Here is a 15575-nt window from a genome sequence, read left to right on the forward strand (position 1 = left end):
AATGAGTCCACATTCAAACTGTCCTTGGAAATCATGGACATCGTGTCCAACAGGCTAAAGAGGAAAAGGAACATTGCAGCCCAAAGTTTAAAAGCCAGCATCTGTGATGTTATGGGTGTGTGTTAATGGCAGAGGTGTAGTCTAATTTTTTGTATTGAGTATACTCTGATCCCCCGGCCTACTCACCTGTTTCAGATCGACAATCCATGAGCAGCAGCACACTCAGAAATGCATAGAGAATGCCTCAATATGTAATCAAGAGCTTTCTGAAAGATTTATTGCAAGCAAGACTACAAAAGCCAATGACAGCTGTGACTTGCTGGTTGTGTTAATCAACGTCTCTCAGCCAGTTTAGAGTTACATTTAGCCGTAGATGATATATAATACATGAAGCATAGGTTTTATCAGCTGGCAATTTTGAATGCACATATTTGATCCATGTGAAAACTCAGATAAAAAGCAATTTATTTCTAATATTTTTCTTTTGTTTTTCAACCTTAACGTAATCTTTCTAAAATACTTTAGTAGTAGGACAACTCTTAACTGAATGAATTTTACTACCGCTGCTACCTAAGCAGCCCTCTATCGGCTGAAATCACACTTGTATCTTTGGTGTGCGGGTAGGTTCACAAGCCCTGCCCATCACTTGCTTTACGGCATACGTCACATTTTAATAGTAACCTGGATAAAGCTAGCTAACAACTAACAAGAAGACGAAACGATAGTTCAACGCAGGTCTCCAAACCATCACCATGGCAGAGAAACAGAGATCGGACACAAGGCCGAACACGAATCAATTTTTCGAATCAAGCTTTTGTTTTATAGATGCATTAACACGGCACCACGTGAGACAGATAACAATAGGGAACAAACAGGAGTTTGTTATTTAAAAATCCCAAATGTAGTTATAAATCCTGAATATATAAATGTAAACTCTTAATATAGTTTTTAAATATGCTAGTCTTTCACAGTCTGAGGATTTGTCTAGCATTTAATATAATGTTAAATGCTGGTGTCTGACCATAAACTGTATAGAGCCACAATATTATCCTTGACAAAATGCTTTTTTAAAAAGTAAAAAAAATGATGGTATCGAAACTTTAAGAACTGTATTTTCATTTCTTGAAATAAAACCCTATTTAAACCCTGAACAAAATATAATCACATTCAAATTTACATTTATATGGTCAGACTTTAAATAAAAAACTTTAAATATTTCCTGTTTGCCCATCCTCTTGAGCATACGTCTCTGGGAATCATTGAAATGGGTGTGATTTTTTGTTCATCATAGAACAATGTCCCTAACTATTCATAGCGCTCAAGAATTAACAAAAAAAGGCACACGTATTTGCACACGTAAATAAATTGATGGATGTTCATGCACACGGCAGTATATAAGACGTGAAAACACACACAACAGAACAACACACATCTGCATGCACACCAGGATCAAAATGAAGGCTGTTCAGACTGCACTTTTCTTATTGCTGCTGCTTCAGGGAGTCATGAGCTATGATGACACAGGTGAGCTATGACATATTCCACATTATCTCTGTGCTTGTTTGTGTGTGTGTGTGTGTGTGTGTGTGTGTTTGTGTGTGTGTGTGTGTGTGTGTGTGTATACTGCATGTTTTGCATTATCCGTTGTAAAAATGATCCTTTGCTGGTTGTGTCATATGACAAATCTATCACACTATTGATAAGTGATATTTTATTATTTGACAAGAAATGCTTAAATGTACACTTGCTGTTGACAGTAGTAAAAATAAGTTACAGAAATAATTATTAGAAATAGAATTAAAGAAAAGCTACTCATAGCATTGTCACAAAACAAGTAATGTGACATGTAGAACAAATTTGACGACGTATTTTAGGGATGTAACAGGGACAGTTCATTCAGACCATTTACCCACCCTCAGGTTGTTGCAAACCTGTATAAATGTGTTTGTTCTGCATAACACAACGGAAGATATTTGTAAAAATGTCTGTAAGTAAAAGATCTCATTCCCCATTGACTCCGATAGTATTTATTTTCTTTACTTGGCAGTAAATTGGGAATGAGATCTGTTTGGTTACTGATATTCTTGCAAATATCTTCCTTTGTATTTAGGAAAACAAAGAAGTGTACAGCCTACAGTATATAACGTGTGTAGACTGTGTGTAACAACCTGAGGGTTAGTGAATGATGGAAGAATTTTCATTTTTGAGTGAACTATCCCTTTGTCACGTTGATGCGTGTGAATATTTTTTTAGACGTAAAACACATTTGAAGAAATTTAATCAGCATCCGCTTTTCTACCACTCTTACACACAAGAGCTTACCAGCACGTTTTGTCTGGTATTTTCGTAAGCATAGTCTTCAATGAGTTAAATAAAGTCTTAAATGAACCCACAAAGTGCTTTAGTCTCCTTAGAGCGGCAGCTATTAAAGGGGCCACGTTCATAAACCTGCTGCTGTGACTTCTGTCACTAGTTTTAATCAAAGAACAAAAGAAGAAAGTATGTTTAAAAACAGGACTGTTATGTGGTTTGATCATGATTAATAAAAGAAAAAATGTGAGATGAATTAGTTAATTTTTTAATTGATTGACAGCACTAATTTGAATAAACGAACCAATATTACTACATTTTTATCCGTACTGTAAATATATATACAAAAAATGTAACCGTCTCTCACTGGGTAAAGAGTTTTTTTATATAGTACTTTTTACAATGTGCATTGTTCCAGAGCAGCTTTACAGGAGCAAATAAGATAAACAGAAAAACACAGAAAGGTGAAACACTGCACAGTGCATGGTGTTTATAGAACAAGTAAAATCATTCTAATAAATAATTAGATAAATGAATGCAGTTTCCCAGTGAGTAAGCCGACACTGCCCTGCTGTGGCAAGGAACCCAAACTCCAATGATTGATGCCGTAGTCTGTGTTTGTTTTAATGACATTTTGTCATTGTCTGAAGCTTGGGTTTGTTTGTCTTTTAGCATCATGTTCTTACCCCAAGCCGCTCTGCTGTAATGGACAAAATGATGACTGCTATCGTGGGTGTTATTGTGATGAGGCGTGCCTCGAGTTCAATGAATGCTGTAGTGACTATACAGATACATGCCCTAAACGTAAGTCAAAATCTATATCAACACATATAATATTAATCACTGAACCTGTAAGCTTATAAAAATTGTCACCACCCTCAGCAACACCACCATATCCCCCAACCACAACAAATCCAGCAACCTCAAGAAAACCAGCAAGCACCCCTACATCTTCAACAAAGATACCATCAACAACCCGACGATATACAGCAACCCCAACAAAACCATCAAGCACCCTACCACCATCAACAAAGACACCATCAACAACCCAACGATATCCAGCAACCCCAACAAAACCATCAAGCACCCTACCACCATCAACAAAGACACCATCAACAACCCAACGATATCCAGCAACCCCAACAAAACCATCAAGTAGCCTACCATCATCAACAACCCGACCTTATCCACCAACCACAACAAAACCATCAAGCACCCTACCACCATCAACAAAGACACCATCAACAACCCGACCATATCCAGCAACAACAACAAAACCATCAAGCACCTTACCACCATCAACAAAGACACCATCAACAACAACACCATCAACCACATTGAACCGCTGTCCTCACCGAACTCAGCGACCTCATTGGACTTATTCTCAAACCTCTCAACATCCCCAGCCGAATCAAACACAAAATCCTTCCTTTACATACATATACAATATTTTACAGACTTGGTTCTCCAGTTTCCTCAGTATTTTTAAGTCTTTCGGAACCCTTAATAACACACCTTGAATTAATTTAACTTAACATTGTTTACATGAGTTATGGAATGATATGCAAGTCTCCACCTGTAGAGTCATTCCAAAGCCGTAGATGGCACACCTATATCGCATTCTCTTACTATTAGCCAACTGAATTCTGTCTTTACCTCTAACTTTGTAATCCATTTTAATGTAATTTCACTTACTAATAAATTCTAATATGTATAAATATGCAAGTCTTTCATAATTTGAGTTCATCCATGGAATTCCTGGAATTCCTGGAATCAGGGAAGAAAAAAATTCCATTACTTAACATAACAACATTTTATGAATGTTTTTAATCTAGTTGATCTTGCATTTAATATACTGTAATAAAACATTAAAGTGTCTAACCAAACCACAATATCAAATCACAGTTTTAATTATAAAAAGTACAAAAACAAGGAATTGGGTAAGAAATGCAGTGTTTTTAAAGTGCGGACCGGATAAAGCGACAGCGGGAATATTCAGGATTCCTAACTATCAGCAAGCCTGATATTTACAGCCTGAAAAATATTTTATATTTATATATTCAGATTTATATGTATTTTAAGTCTTTATATAAATATTTCCAGTTTGCCCAGCATGAGCAAACGTCTCCTTGAAATGTTTGGACCTGGAAGTGAGTTTTTGTTTATTAGAACAATGGCATTGACTGTTTATCGTGCCCGACCTGTATGAATAAACAAAGCTAGACGTGTATACACACGTAAACAAATTAATGGGAGTGTATGTTATAAAACAAACGCAGCATATAAAAACTGAAAAATCTAAACAGATGAGCTACATAACAAATTCCAGATTATCTTTGTGTGTATACTTGGTTTTGTCTTTACTGCATTAACCTTTTTTAAAATGCTATTTTGCTTGTCATCTAAGATGATAAATCTGTCACACTATTTAGGTGTAAGAAATGCTCAAAGGCAGACTTTGGCTGATGACAGTAATAAAAGATGACTAAATCTTAATAATCTAAATCATAATAATTATTAGAAATCTGTGCCCCTTGACAACAAAACCAGTTTTCTTGGTCAATTTTTACGAAATTGAGATATATGTATCATCTGAAAGCTGAATAAATAAGATTTTTATTGATGTGTGTGTTTGTTAGGATTTTTGGCCAATTAACAACTATTTAAAATTCTGGAATCTGATGGATAAGGTTTGATATGGCCTACACACCACTCTAAGAAGAAAAGGTTCAAATATGATCCCCACCTTACTGCATATGCAGTATACATTTTGTCACGGTTTCCCCGGATTACCCAAGCTCCTGCACCTGTTTCAAATCTGTAATACCCACACCCGCCCGTCATCAGCCATGGAGTATTTATACTCATTCTGTCTTCCCCATCGTATCCAGAATTGTTAAAGTATTTATTCTGCATGGATATAATTAAAGTATATTGGATTTTCAGCATCTACTGGTGGCGAGATGAAGACCCATGAAGCATTGAAGCTTTTCAGCCAAGTAGCCCACAAAAGGGTTAACTTCTCGAGGATCCATTTGCTGATAAAAATCCTATATGTATTCGTCCAGCAAATGCATTGATGATTTATACACTAACGTTATCTCATGACCATAAGTAACGTGACTTTACCAAACAAAATTAAGAGGAGAGGTAGCATAGATCGAAACACACTTTAAGTGACCCATTTGTGAGCGTGAACACAGAGAACCCATCACAAATGCCTTTATGGTTTTTATTAAACTCTACTCTAAATGGTAAACATAATGACGACAAACAAATACATGATACACAAACACACTAGGAAACGCAGAGAGAGAGGAGAGTGAGAGAGAGAGAAAGAGAGAAAGAGTGAGAGGGCATGGCCGCGAGGCAAGTAAAACATGTCTGAAAACCAATAAAATCATCTTTAAGAAATAGACACGCTCTTAACGCAGCTATTGTAATATATATAATCGGATACTTGCAATCTCGGTGTTGGACCAATATCGGTATGCGCATGGATGGAAATCTTGAATGGTTACAGAATGCAGTCCTGTGAAACGCTGAGTTTGGGTTCTGAGTCCAAAGTTCCATGGCCTAATCGGACTCTCCAGAGGGGAGCCCCAAGCGGGGGTGTCCGTTAGAGTGTCCTCCGCGTCCTCACTCTTTTCCTTCCAATTCCTAATTCCAGAAAGTATACCTCGAAGTGGATCGGTGATGGTGTTTTAAGTGCATACCTGCCCTGCCCCCAGATGGTCTGCGGGCCAATTCCATGAAAGTGATAAATTTGCCAGAGAAATGTATTTTGTTTCTCATGGCACCTCATTTGCATAGCTCTGACATGATGGTCATTTTGCATTTAATACCTAAACTTAGTTATGATCATAGTATGATGCATCCTATGTTTTTATAACATAGCTCATCATATAAGGAATTCAAAGCGGAGTAGTAAAATATGAAACATGCTAGGCATTGAACTGTGAATCATCCCAACGTATGAATACATCAAATGAACCCTAAATCAAAACTTGTATATCTAAGAGTTACAGACTTTAACAGATTTAAAATGCCACGAGCGCCAACACACACCTAGACGTTTTGATAGATTTACACGTAAGTTCCTATTTGTCAGAGAAGTTTCTCTGGTTAGGCTCAGATGTTAAGTTAGAGATGACACAGAAACTTATCAACAATGCTTTGAAGCCTATGAGTCGTAAATATCCTACAGAGAAACTAAATGGTAATCACACTCTCGGTGAGAGTTCAAAACCTAAAACCAGACCCCATGAAGCCAGGTTTGCTATGGTCTTTTGATGATGGTATCTAGAAACCAGGACAAAAGGGAGTGAGGCGTTTCTCTCAATGATCCAGTCACTAGATGTATATACTGTATATATAAACAGTCAGGTCCATAAATATTGGGACATCGACACAATTCTAACATTTTTGGCTCTATACACCACCACCATTTGGATTTCAAATGAAAAGAACAAGATGTGCTTTACTGCAGACTGTCAGCCTTAATTTTAGGGTAATTACATCCAAATCAGGTGAATGGTGTAGGAATTACAACAGTTTGCAGATGTGCCTCCCACATGTTAAGGGACCAAAAGTAATGGGACAGAATAATAATCATAAATCAAACTTTCACTTTTTAATACTTGGTTGCAAATCCTTTGTAGTCAATTACAGTCTGAAGTCTGGAACGCATAGACATCACCAGATGCTGGGTTTCATCCCTTGTCATTGCGGATGAACGTAGTGAGGCCCAAGTGCGGTGGAAAAGATGTCTTTATTTTGACAGGGAGTACACAAAACCCCCGAAGGGAGAGATCACTGAATACTCCGAAGGGAGCAAGCACTGAAGACCCCGAAGGGAGAGTTCTCAGCTGATCACAGAGCAACTACGTCTGCAGCCTTGGAGAGTGTCACACCTGCAGACCCCGGGATCTAGACGGCGGCTGTGGACGCAGCACTTGAGACAGATTTGGCGGTTGGCAGAGTTTGCATGCAGGGGTTCTAGATGACGTGGCTGGACTGGGTCCCATGGACTGGTGGAGGATCTCCTTTGAGGACCCGTGGGCGGTATGCGCTGGCGAAACTTGCTACAGGTGTCAGCGTGATCAGAGATACGTGAGGGAATACCAGTGAGGGAGACACGAGGGCGGGACTGGTGACGCGGACACCGAACACGCGGCAAACTGTCAAACAATTCACCACGTGTTCGACATGAAACAAAACAATGCCACGTAGGCGCAAAACGGACACAGCAGACCCAGAGTCATGACATCCCTTGTGATGTTCTGCCAGACCTCTACTGCAACGGTCTTCAGTTCCTGCTTGTTCTTGGGGCATTTTCCCTTCAGTTTTGTCTTCAGCAAGTGAAATGCATGCTCAATCGGATTCAGGTCAGGTGATTGACTTCGCCATTGCATAACAGTCCACTTCTTTCCCTTCAAAAACTCTTTGGTTGCTTCTCCCTACTCTAGTCTTCCCATCACTCTGGTACAAATTGATCTTACGAGACAACATAGCTAAAACCAAACCTCCAAGTGTGTTGGAAGAATTAGTTTCAACCGTCACCCAAAAAGAAAAGCTAGAGTGTTTTTCTCCTATAAATATGGAAGATTTAATTAAAATTATTGCAACATCCAAACCGACGACATGCTTATTAGACCCCATTCCGACTACTTTACTAAAAGAGTTACTACCTGCTGTAATTCAGCCCATTTGTGACATAATCAACTCGTCAATTAATCTAGGACATGTCCCAGGGCCCTTTAAGCTCTTATTAAAAAAACTAACTTAGACCCCAATGAACTTGGAAGCTATAGACCGATTTCAAATCTCCCGTACTTGTCTAAAATACTAGAAAAAGTAATGTCAACTCAACTGTGTACCTTCCTACAAAATAATGACATGAACGAAAAGTTTCAGTCTGGCTTTAGACCGCATCACAGCACTGAAACTGTGCTCGTTAGAATTACAAATGACCTCCTTATTGCTTCAGATAAAGGTAAGATCTCACTCTTAGTCCTGCTTGACCTCAGTGCTGCTTTCGATACTGTAGACCATAAATACTACTAGATCGTTTACACAATTATATCTGTATTCAGGGACAGGCACTGCAATGGTTCAGATCTTACTTAACAGACCGATATCAATACGTCCATTTAAATGGGAAATCGTCAAATCTTACGCAAGTAAATTATGGATTACCTCAGGGATCGGTTTTAGGACCCTTGCTTTTCTCCATATACATGCCCATCGGCAACATTATTAGAAAACATGAAATTAGCTTCCACTGTTACACAGATGATACTCATCTATATATCTCATCAAGACCAGATGATTCCTTTAAGATATCCAAACTGGCATTGACTTTGGATGAATAGTAATTTCATCCTTTTAAATTCTAGCAATACATAATATTACTTATAGCACCAAAATCAAGTAAACAGAATATCTCCGATTACAGCCTGAAAATTGAAAGCTGCACTGTTACTCCAACTAATACAGTTAAAGACCTAGGCGTTATATTAGACGGCAACCTGTCATTTAAAAATCACATCTCAAATATCACAAAAACAGCCTTCTTACACCTTAGAAATGTTGCCAAATTACGAAATAGTTTATGTGTTGCAGACGCAGAACAGCTTATTCATGCATTTGTGACCTCACGGCTTGACTATTGTAATGCTCTACTTAGTGGTTGTCCTGTATCATTGATAAACAAACTACAGTTAGTTCAGAATGCAGCTGCCAGAGTTCTTACTAGGTCAAGAAAATACGATCACATAACCCCAGTTTTATCATCGCTTCACTGGCTACCCATTAAGTATCGTATTGATTTTTAAAATATTTTAATTACTTACAAAGCCCTGAACGGTTTAGCACCTACTTACTTAACCGAGCTTTTATCACGTTACAACCCATCACACTCTCTAAGATCTCAAAATTTAGGACTTTTGACAACACCTAGAATAACAAAATCCACCAAAGGGGGGACGAGCTTTCTCATACATAGCACCTAAACTCTGGAATAGCCTTCCTGATACTATTCGAGGGTCAGACACACTCTCCCAATTTAAATCTAGATTAAAGACACATCTTTTCAGCCAAGCCTTCACTTAATGCATAGTTAATGAACAGCAGCTACGGTAATTATTCTCTTTATTCTCTTTCCGCCTCTTCCTCGGGAGGCCCATCCCAAGGTAGGAAGAAGTTCCACCATGTCCAGACGACCGACAGATCCCCAACCCCAAATTGAGATTACGCCAGCTACAGCTGCAGACTGACTGACCATCGCAGCTCCATCTAAGGCAATTCCACCACCAGCCAAGAAAAAATATGACCATCGGACCATCCCAGCTCAGACCACTCCCCTCTGGGGAGTCCGATTAGGCCATCTACCTTTGGACTCAGAACCCAAACTCAGCGTTTCAACAGGACTGCATTCTGAAACCATTCAAGATTTCCATCCATGCGCTTACGGATATTGGTCCAACAGCGAGATTGCAAGTATCCGTCTCTAAATATAGAGTAGCTGTGTTAAGTGCGTGCCTCTTTGTTAAAGATGATTTTATTGGTTTTCAGACATGTTTTACCTGCCTTGCAGCCATGTCCTCTCCCTCTCTCTCATTCTCACTCTCCCTCTCTCTCTGCGCTTCCTAGCTCGTTTATGTTTCATGTATTTGTTTGTCGTCATTATGTTTACCATGTAGAGTAGAGTTTAATAAAAACCGTAAAGGCATTTGTGATGGGTTCTCTGTGTTCACGCTCACAAACGGGTCACTTAAACTGTGTTTCGATCTATGCTACCTCTGCTCTTAATTCTTTTTTGTAAAGTCACGTTACTTATGGTCATGAGATAACCTTAGTGTATAAATCATCAATGCATTTGCTGGACGAATACATATAGGATTTTTATCACTATAGGCCTACTGCTAATTAAAATTGTAAAATATGTGTGTGTAATGACGATTATTATACGTATTTTCCTTTGAGCTAAACTAATTCCTTGACTGAAATTGACGTTTTAAACTCATTTCATGTATGTGATCTTGATAGATCTGGTGGAGAACCTTATTTTGGTGAGTTAAACTCATCCTTATTTTAACATGCAGCTAAAATCGCTACATTAATTGGTGGAGGGAATGCGGGCGCAGTTTTAAACCTTGTTTTGTGAGCAGAACTCAATGATTATTCATGAATGTTTCTATGTGTGTTTATTGAAACCGAAATCTCTGTTAAATGGCACTTTGATATGTATGAATGAAGGTGTGGACCTGCCCTCCTATCCTTGGCAGACTCTAGAGCTTCTCGCAGAGAAAACATCAGCCTCCGTCAAAGATTCAGTGACAATATAAAGACAAAGAAATCTCTTTATAGCGCACTATACTGTATTATTATTTTACCGCCCTACATTGAGCGAAGAAATCCTCTCTAAGCGTAGAAGACCGAGCAAGCGATGTTCCTCCCTCGTCTTACCAAAGGCCTTATTGGTAATGCATAGCTAGGTGTTACTGATGTGTATTCCAGTGCTAATGATGTGTATTCCAGTGCTAATGAACTAAGCTAATGCGCTCACTGGGGTGAACAATCAGAGTAGCTGACTGATAATGTTTTTTCCCATTCTTTTAACCCAGCGGATTTTATTAGTAAATAACTCCGGGTCAGTATTACTATTTAAGGGGGAGTTTAACAAAAATCTTGATCAAGTTCTGTTTTTATGTCGCGGTCGGCGAATAATCCCGACCAAGTACACAAATAACTTTCAGGACGGCGAAGAAATCCTGTTAGTCAGTTATAGTGTAGAATTGTGTGTTTATTGTTTGTGTAGGTTGAAAAGCCATGCACCCGTGTTCAGTAAACTGATACGAGCCATTAGGTGCGCCATGAAATTACACTCGTCGCCATAGAAATTGCGCATAAACGCAAGTGTAATTCCACACAGAATTGTGGAACCGGAAGTCCGGCAGAAGACATGTAACCTTTTACTAACACTAGAGGTCAGTTTGTCTTAAGGTGTCTTAACACTTCTCCTGTCTCATCTCTGCCTGACTTTTCCCTTTTGTTTGGGAAACGCTAGGTGTGAAGTCTCAGCCAGTCTCTTCTTTTGTTATGATTTCATTTGTTCTACTATTTTACCGTTTACTGTTTTTGAGAATATTTATTATTTGTTATTATATACAAACTATAATGATAATTAATATTATTCTGTTTTTGTTTTGATGATTTGATCTTCTTTATTTGAATCAAGGTTTCTTACATTCTCTCCCTTGCAGTTAGAATTGTACTTCATAATACTTACATTTTAATTAAACCAACTTAATTGAATTTAAACTTTGATCAGAACAATCAGATTGCACTCCCAAGTTCCTTATTGTTTTTATTTCAGTTATTCCTTTAATGATTTTAGCTGACTTCACTATGACTCCATTGCGCCCCCTACCTACGGGCCCTGTCATAGACCTTAGTGTGGAGCCAGTTCACCCCCGCACCAGAAAGAAGAAACCCTCCTTCTCTTTCATAACCTTTCTTTCTCTTAACTTATTTGATTTTGTTTTTCTTCATATCAGAGACTGAACTTGTATGAATATCAGTAAAATTCTTGGTAAAAATGCTGATGATTCGAAAAGCCTAAGTCACAGAATGACCTCATAGGTAACACTCTTCAGCAATATTGTTCATAATTTTCCTGTGTCCCCCCACACAATTATCCGCCCCGTCTTTTCACTGCTAGGATAATAAGCGTTTAGTTTGCGTCACTAACTGACCAACTCAGTTAAGCATTCAACACATAGGCCACATATTTTGCTCAGTAGATCTGTACGTACTTGCATCTTGCTGTTTGTGCCTTTCTCTCTCCCCTGTCTCTCAATATGTCCAGACCATCCAATCCTGTCAACTGCCAGTCCAGCTAGAGACCAGGCAAAGCGCTCCGATGGACTCCTGCCTGGGACCAACATTGGCACACGGCAACTGCGCTGAGAGCAGTTAGTCGGACGTCCTAATCCGGGCGAAGGAACCACGATCTGAACCAGAGCTACAACTACAGAGAGCCAAACTCATCTGAAGTGCACAGCCAGGATCATCGGTGACCACGCCCACGACCAGATCATCCTACTACCGCCAGAACGAAGTAAGCCGGTAGGAGCCAGAAGCACGTGCAGAACCGCCTAGACCAGCTGGACCTGCAAACGACAGCGGATGAAGAGGACCAGGAATTACAGGACGAGATGAAAAGCTACAAGAGTCCTTTGCAACACAGACTGAGCGAAGAGAGCAATTGGAGCAGACACCAGAGAGGAGCTGGTAGGAAAACTCCAAGATGCAAAAGCTCTCTATAATGGCCCGGCAGACAGCAACACAATGCCACGGCCAAGGCCTATAAAGGCCCACTGCAAGCAGTCCATGCTGAAGTCCAAGCCATGAAATCGAAATGAAGTGAACTTAGCTTGCAGACTACAATGTGAACAGACAGGAGAATGCAACAGAATCTCTCCTATCCAGTCCCCCAGCTAAAAGCCCAAATCTGCGGGGGGGGATGAAACCCCACTGTTCACACCTTACTAGCCAGCAAACACAGAGGGGTGGAGCAGGAACCATCCAGAAGAACCTGCAGACACACACGCTGCATGGCCCCACAGACCCCAGCAAGCTGGCCAGAAACATGACGGCTGTCACCACTAAATGCTGTCATCCTAAACACTGCAGGAGGCCACAACAAATGCCTACCTGCAAAACATTGACTCTTAGGCATTAACACTGCCCACTGTGACGACAAGAGACAGATCACCTGCTTAGGATCACCTCCAGCCAACAGGCAGTGCTAGAGCTTCTGGTCACAAAAGACAATGATGCAGAACTAATGTCAACTATGTGGCCCCACTAACAGAACCACATGACATTACATCCCAAGCTAGCTGCATCCTGGGCTACACAGAACACCACCTACAAGGTTTGTGAACTGTAACAAAGAACTGCCCACTCATGTCAACGAGCGCTCAAGACGGTGCCATGTACACACAAAATGGCACCTGCGCTTCAACACATGCCTGATTTACCCTTGCTGAACGGAGTTCCATCTGAAAGCTGGACTTGCCAAATACTGCCTTAACACTGGTCTACACTGACTACCCAGAACGAAAGGGGGGTAAGCCAAGCACCAGCAGAACATGGCTCTTACCACAGCCTGAGTTCAGATGGCAACACCACAACATCGCCAGGGCCAGCCGAGATACCCCCACCTTGTCACGCCCTACACCGCTCACCAGTACTTCAATGAAGGCCATCATTTGCCCAGCAATCACTGCAGAAAATGTGAAGTCCAGAGAGTATGCTGCACCCGGCAAGATTCACAAGAGGAACGTGATGTGAGTGACAAGATTTGGTATCATATCTTTGCCCAGCTACGTGAGACGTGGGGGGGTAGCTAGACAACACCCCTCCCCATGACACAGCACTACAGGCATTTGCATGGAAGCCAATCATGCCATCCTACCTACTGATTCATCAAGGACTGCTGCTATGCATCTCCGTGGAGACAGGAAACACCCTAACCAACCTGTTGCAGGAACCAGCAAACAGATGCAGGGGTGCTCTCCCTTGATGTCGAAGCAGGATGGAAAAGATGAAAGTTACCCAAGTAAAGAAAATGCCTGACCACTCGGGAGCATTCTCTGCCTGTATGTCGAGATCCTGTGGACCAATAGGAACCTCCAGTCATCCCGCCATCATGATCCAACTATCCATCGTCAGTTGAAGTTTACATTCGCACTTCCTCTTCCGTAACAGGGGACATGTAGTGACTTGATCATTGAGAAAAGCCTCACTCCCTTTTGTCCTGGTTTCTAGATACCATCATCAAAAGACCATAGCAAACATGGCTCCATGGGGTCTGGTTTTAGGTTTTGAACTCTCACAGAGAGTATGATAACCATTTGGTCTCTCTGTAGGATATTTACGACTCATAGGCTTCAATGCATTGGTGATAAGTTTCTGTGTCATCTCTAACTTAACATCTGAGGCTAACCAGAGAAACTTCTCTGACAAATAGGAACTTATGTGATTTAAACTATCCTTTTCTGTAAATCTATCTAAATGTCTAGGTTGTGTGTAGGCACTCGTGCCATTTTAAATAGTCTGTAACTGATTGATATACAAGTTTAGATTTAGGGTTCATTTGATGTATTCATACGTTGGGATGATTCACAGTTCAATGCCTTGCATGTTTCATATTTTACTACTCCTCTATGAATTTCCTATATGATGAGCTATGTTATTAAAACATAGTATGCGTCATACTATGTCCATAACTAAGTTTAGATATTAAATGCAAGCTGACCATCCTGTCAGAGCTATGCAAATGAGGCACCATGAGAAACAAAGGAACTTTCTCTGTCAAACTTCGGGAGTCCGATAAGGCCATCTACCTTTGGACTCAGAACATTTTGGTTACGTATGTAACCTCAGTTCCCTGATAAAGGGAACGAGACGTTGTGTCGAGAACGACAGACGGGGTTCGCCCTTGAGAACCAATCAACTCTGACTACTATAGAAAAGGCCAATGAAATTTGGCGAATGAAATTTGCAGCATGCAGCATTCATTTACATGCAGCATTCATTTTCCTCTTGTTCTGAAGAGCCTGAGAGCCTCTCACGACTGCAGCAGAATACGATACGTGTTTGTGGCATAAGGGACACAACGTCTCGTTCCCTCCATCAGGGAACTGAGGTTACATACGTAACCAAGACGTTCCCTTTCTGTCGGTCTCTCGACGTTGTGTCAAGAACGACAGATGGGGTTGCCTATGGAAAACGCCACAACGCTGTATCTTGTCACAATCTCAGCGAAGCGACGGTAATAGGCCTGGGCGTTTCAGCTCGATGCTTTCGCTAAACTGTAACCTTCCAGTGTGGTGGTCGGGGGGGTTCCAGAGGATTCTTGGAGAAAGATGGGTACAGACCTGACCGGTAACCTTTCACGGACGGGGACTTAGCTCTCTACTGGCGAGAGGCCGTCCGGCTCGGGTTTACACCGGGTAAGCGCCACTTCCTTAATCAGGGATGCGCTGCAGAGGCCACCTCCTACCCGTGGGGAGGAATATGGTGGGTATAGGTATGGTCTCGTCCTTGGAGGAGAACGCATGGAACGTGCGGATTGAGTAGTTAACCGCGAGGTGGAGGTCCACCTGGGGAAGCTCATGGGTTACCATGAGTGTGAACCATTCTCATGAGGATACATCAGATGGAACAGCCCAGGGAGGGGGTGTTACAGACGT

The 15575-nt window shown here is 40.7% G+C and overlaps 1 protein-coding gene across 1 annotated transcript; it reads left to right on the forward strand.

The window, feature by feature from the left end:
* Positions 1–1419: 1419 nt before the first annotated feature.
* Positions 1420–3978, forward strand: LOC130418328 (putative cyclin-dependent serine/threonine-protein kinase DDB_G0272797/DDB_G0274007). Its single transcript, XM_056744401.1, has 3 exons — positions 1420–1524; positions 2983–3114; positions 3193–3978. The coding sequence occupies exons 1-3, from the start codon at positions 1513–1515 to the stop codon at positions 3649–3651; spliced, it is 603 nt and encodes a 200-aa protein (XP_056600379.1). The 5' UTR covers positions 1420–1512; the 3' UTR covers positions 3652–3978.
* The last annotated feature ends 11597 nt before the right edge of the window (positions 3979–15575 follow it).

The sequence above is a fragment of the Triplophysa dalaica genome, chromosome 3, assembly GCF_015846415.1.
Source record: "Triplophysa dalaica isolate WHDGS20190420 chromosome 3, ASM1584641v1, whole genome shotgun sequence".
In the NCBI taxonomy this organism is placed as follows: domain Eukaryota; kingdom Metazoa; phylum Chordata; class Actinopteri; order Cypriniformes; family Nemacheilidae; genus Triplophysa; species Triplophysa dalaica.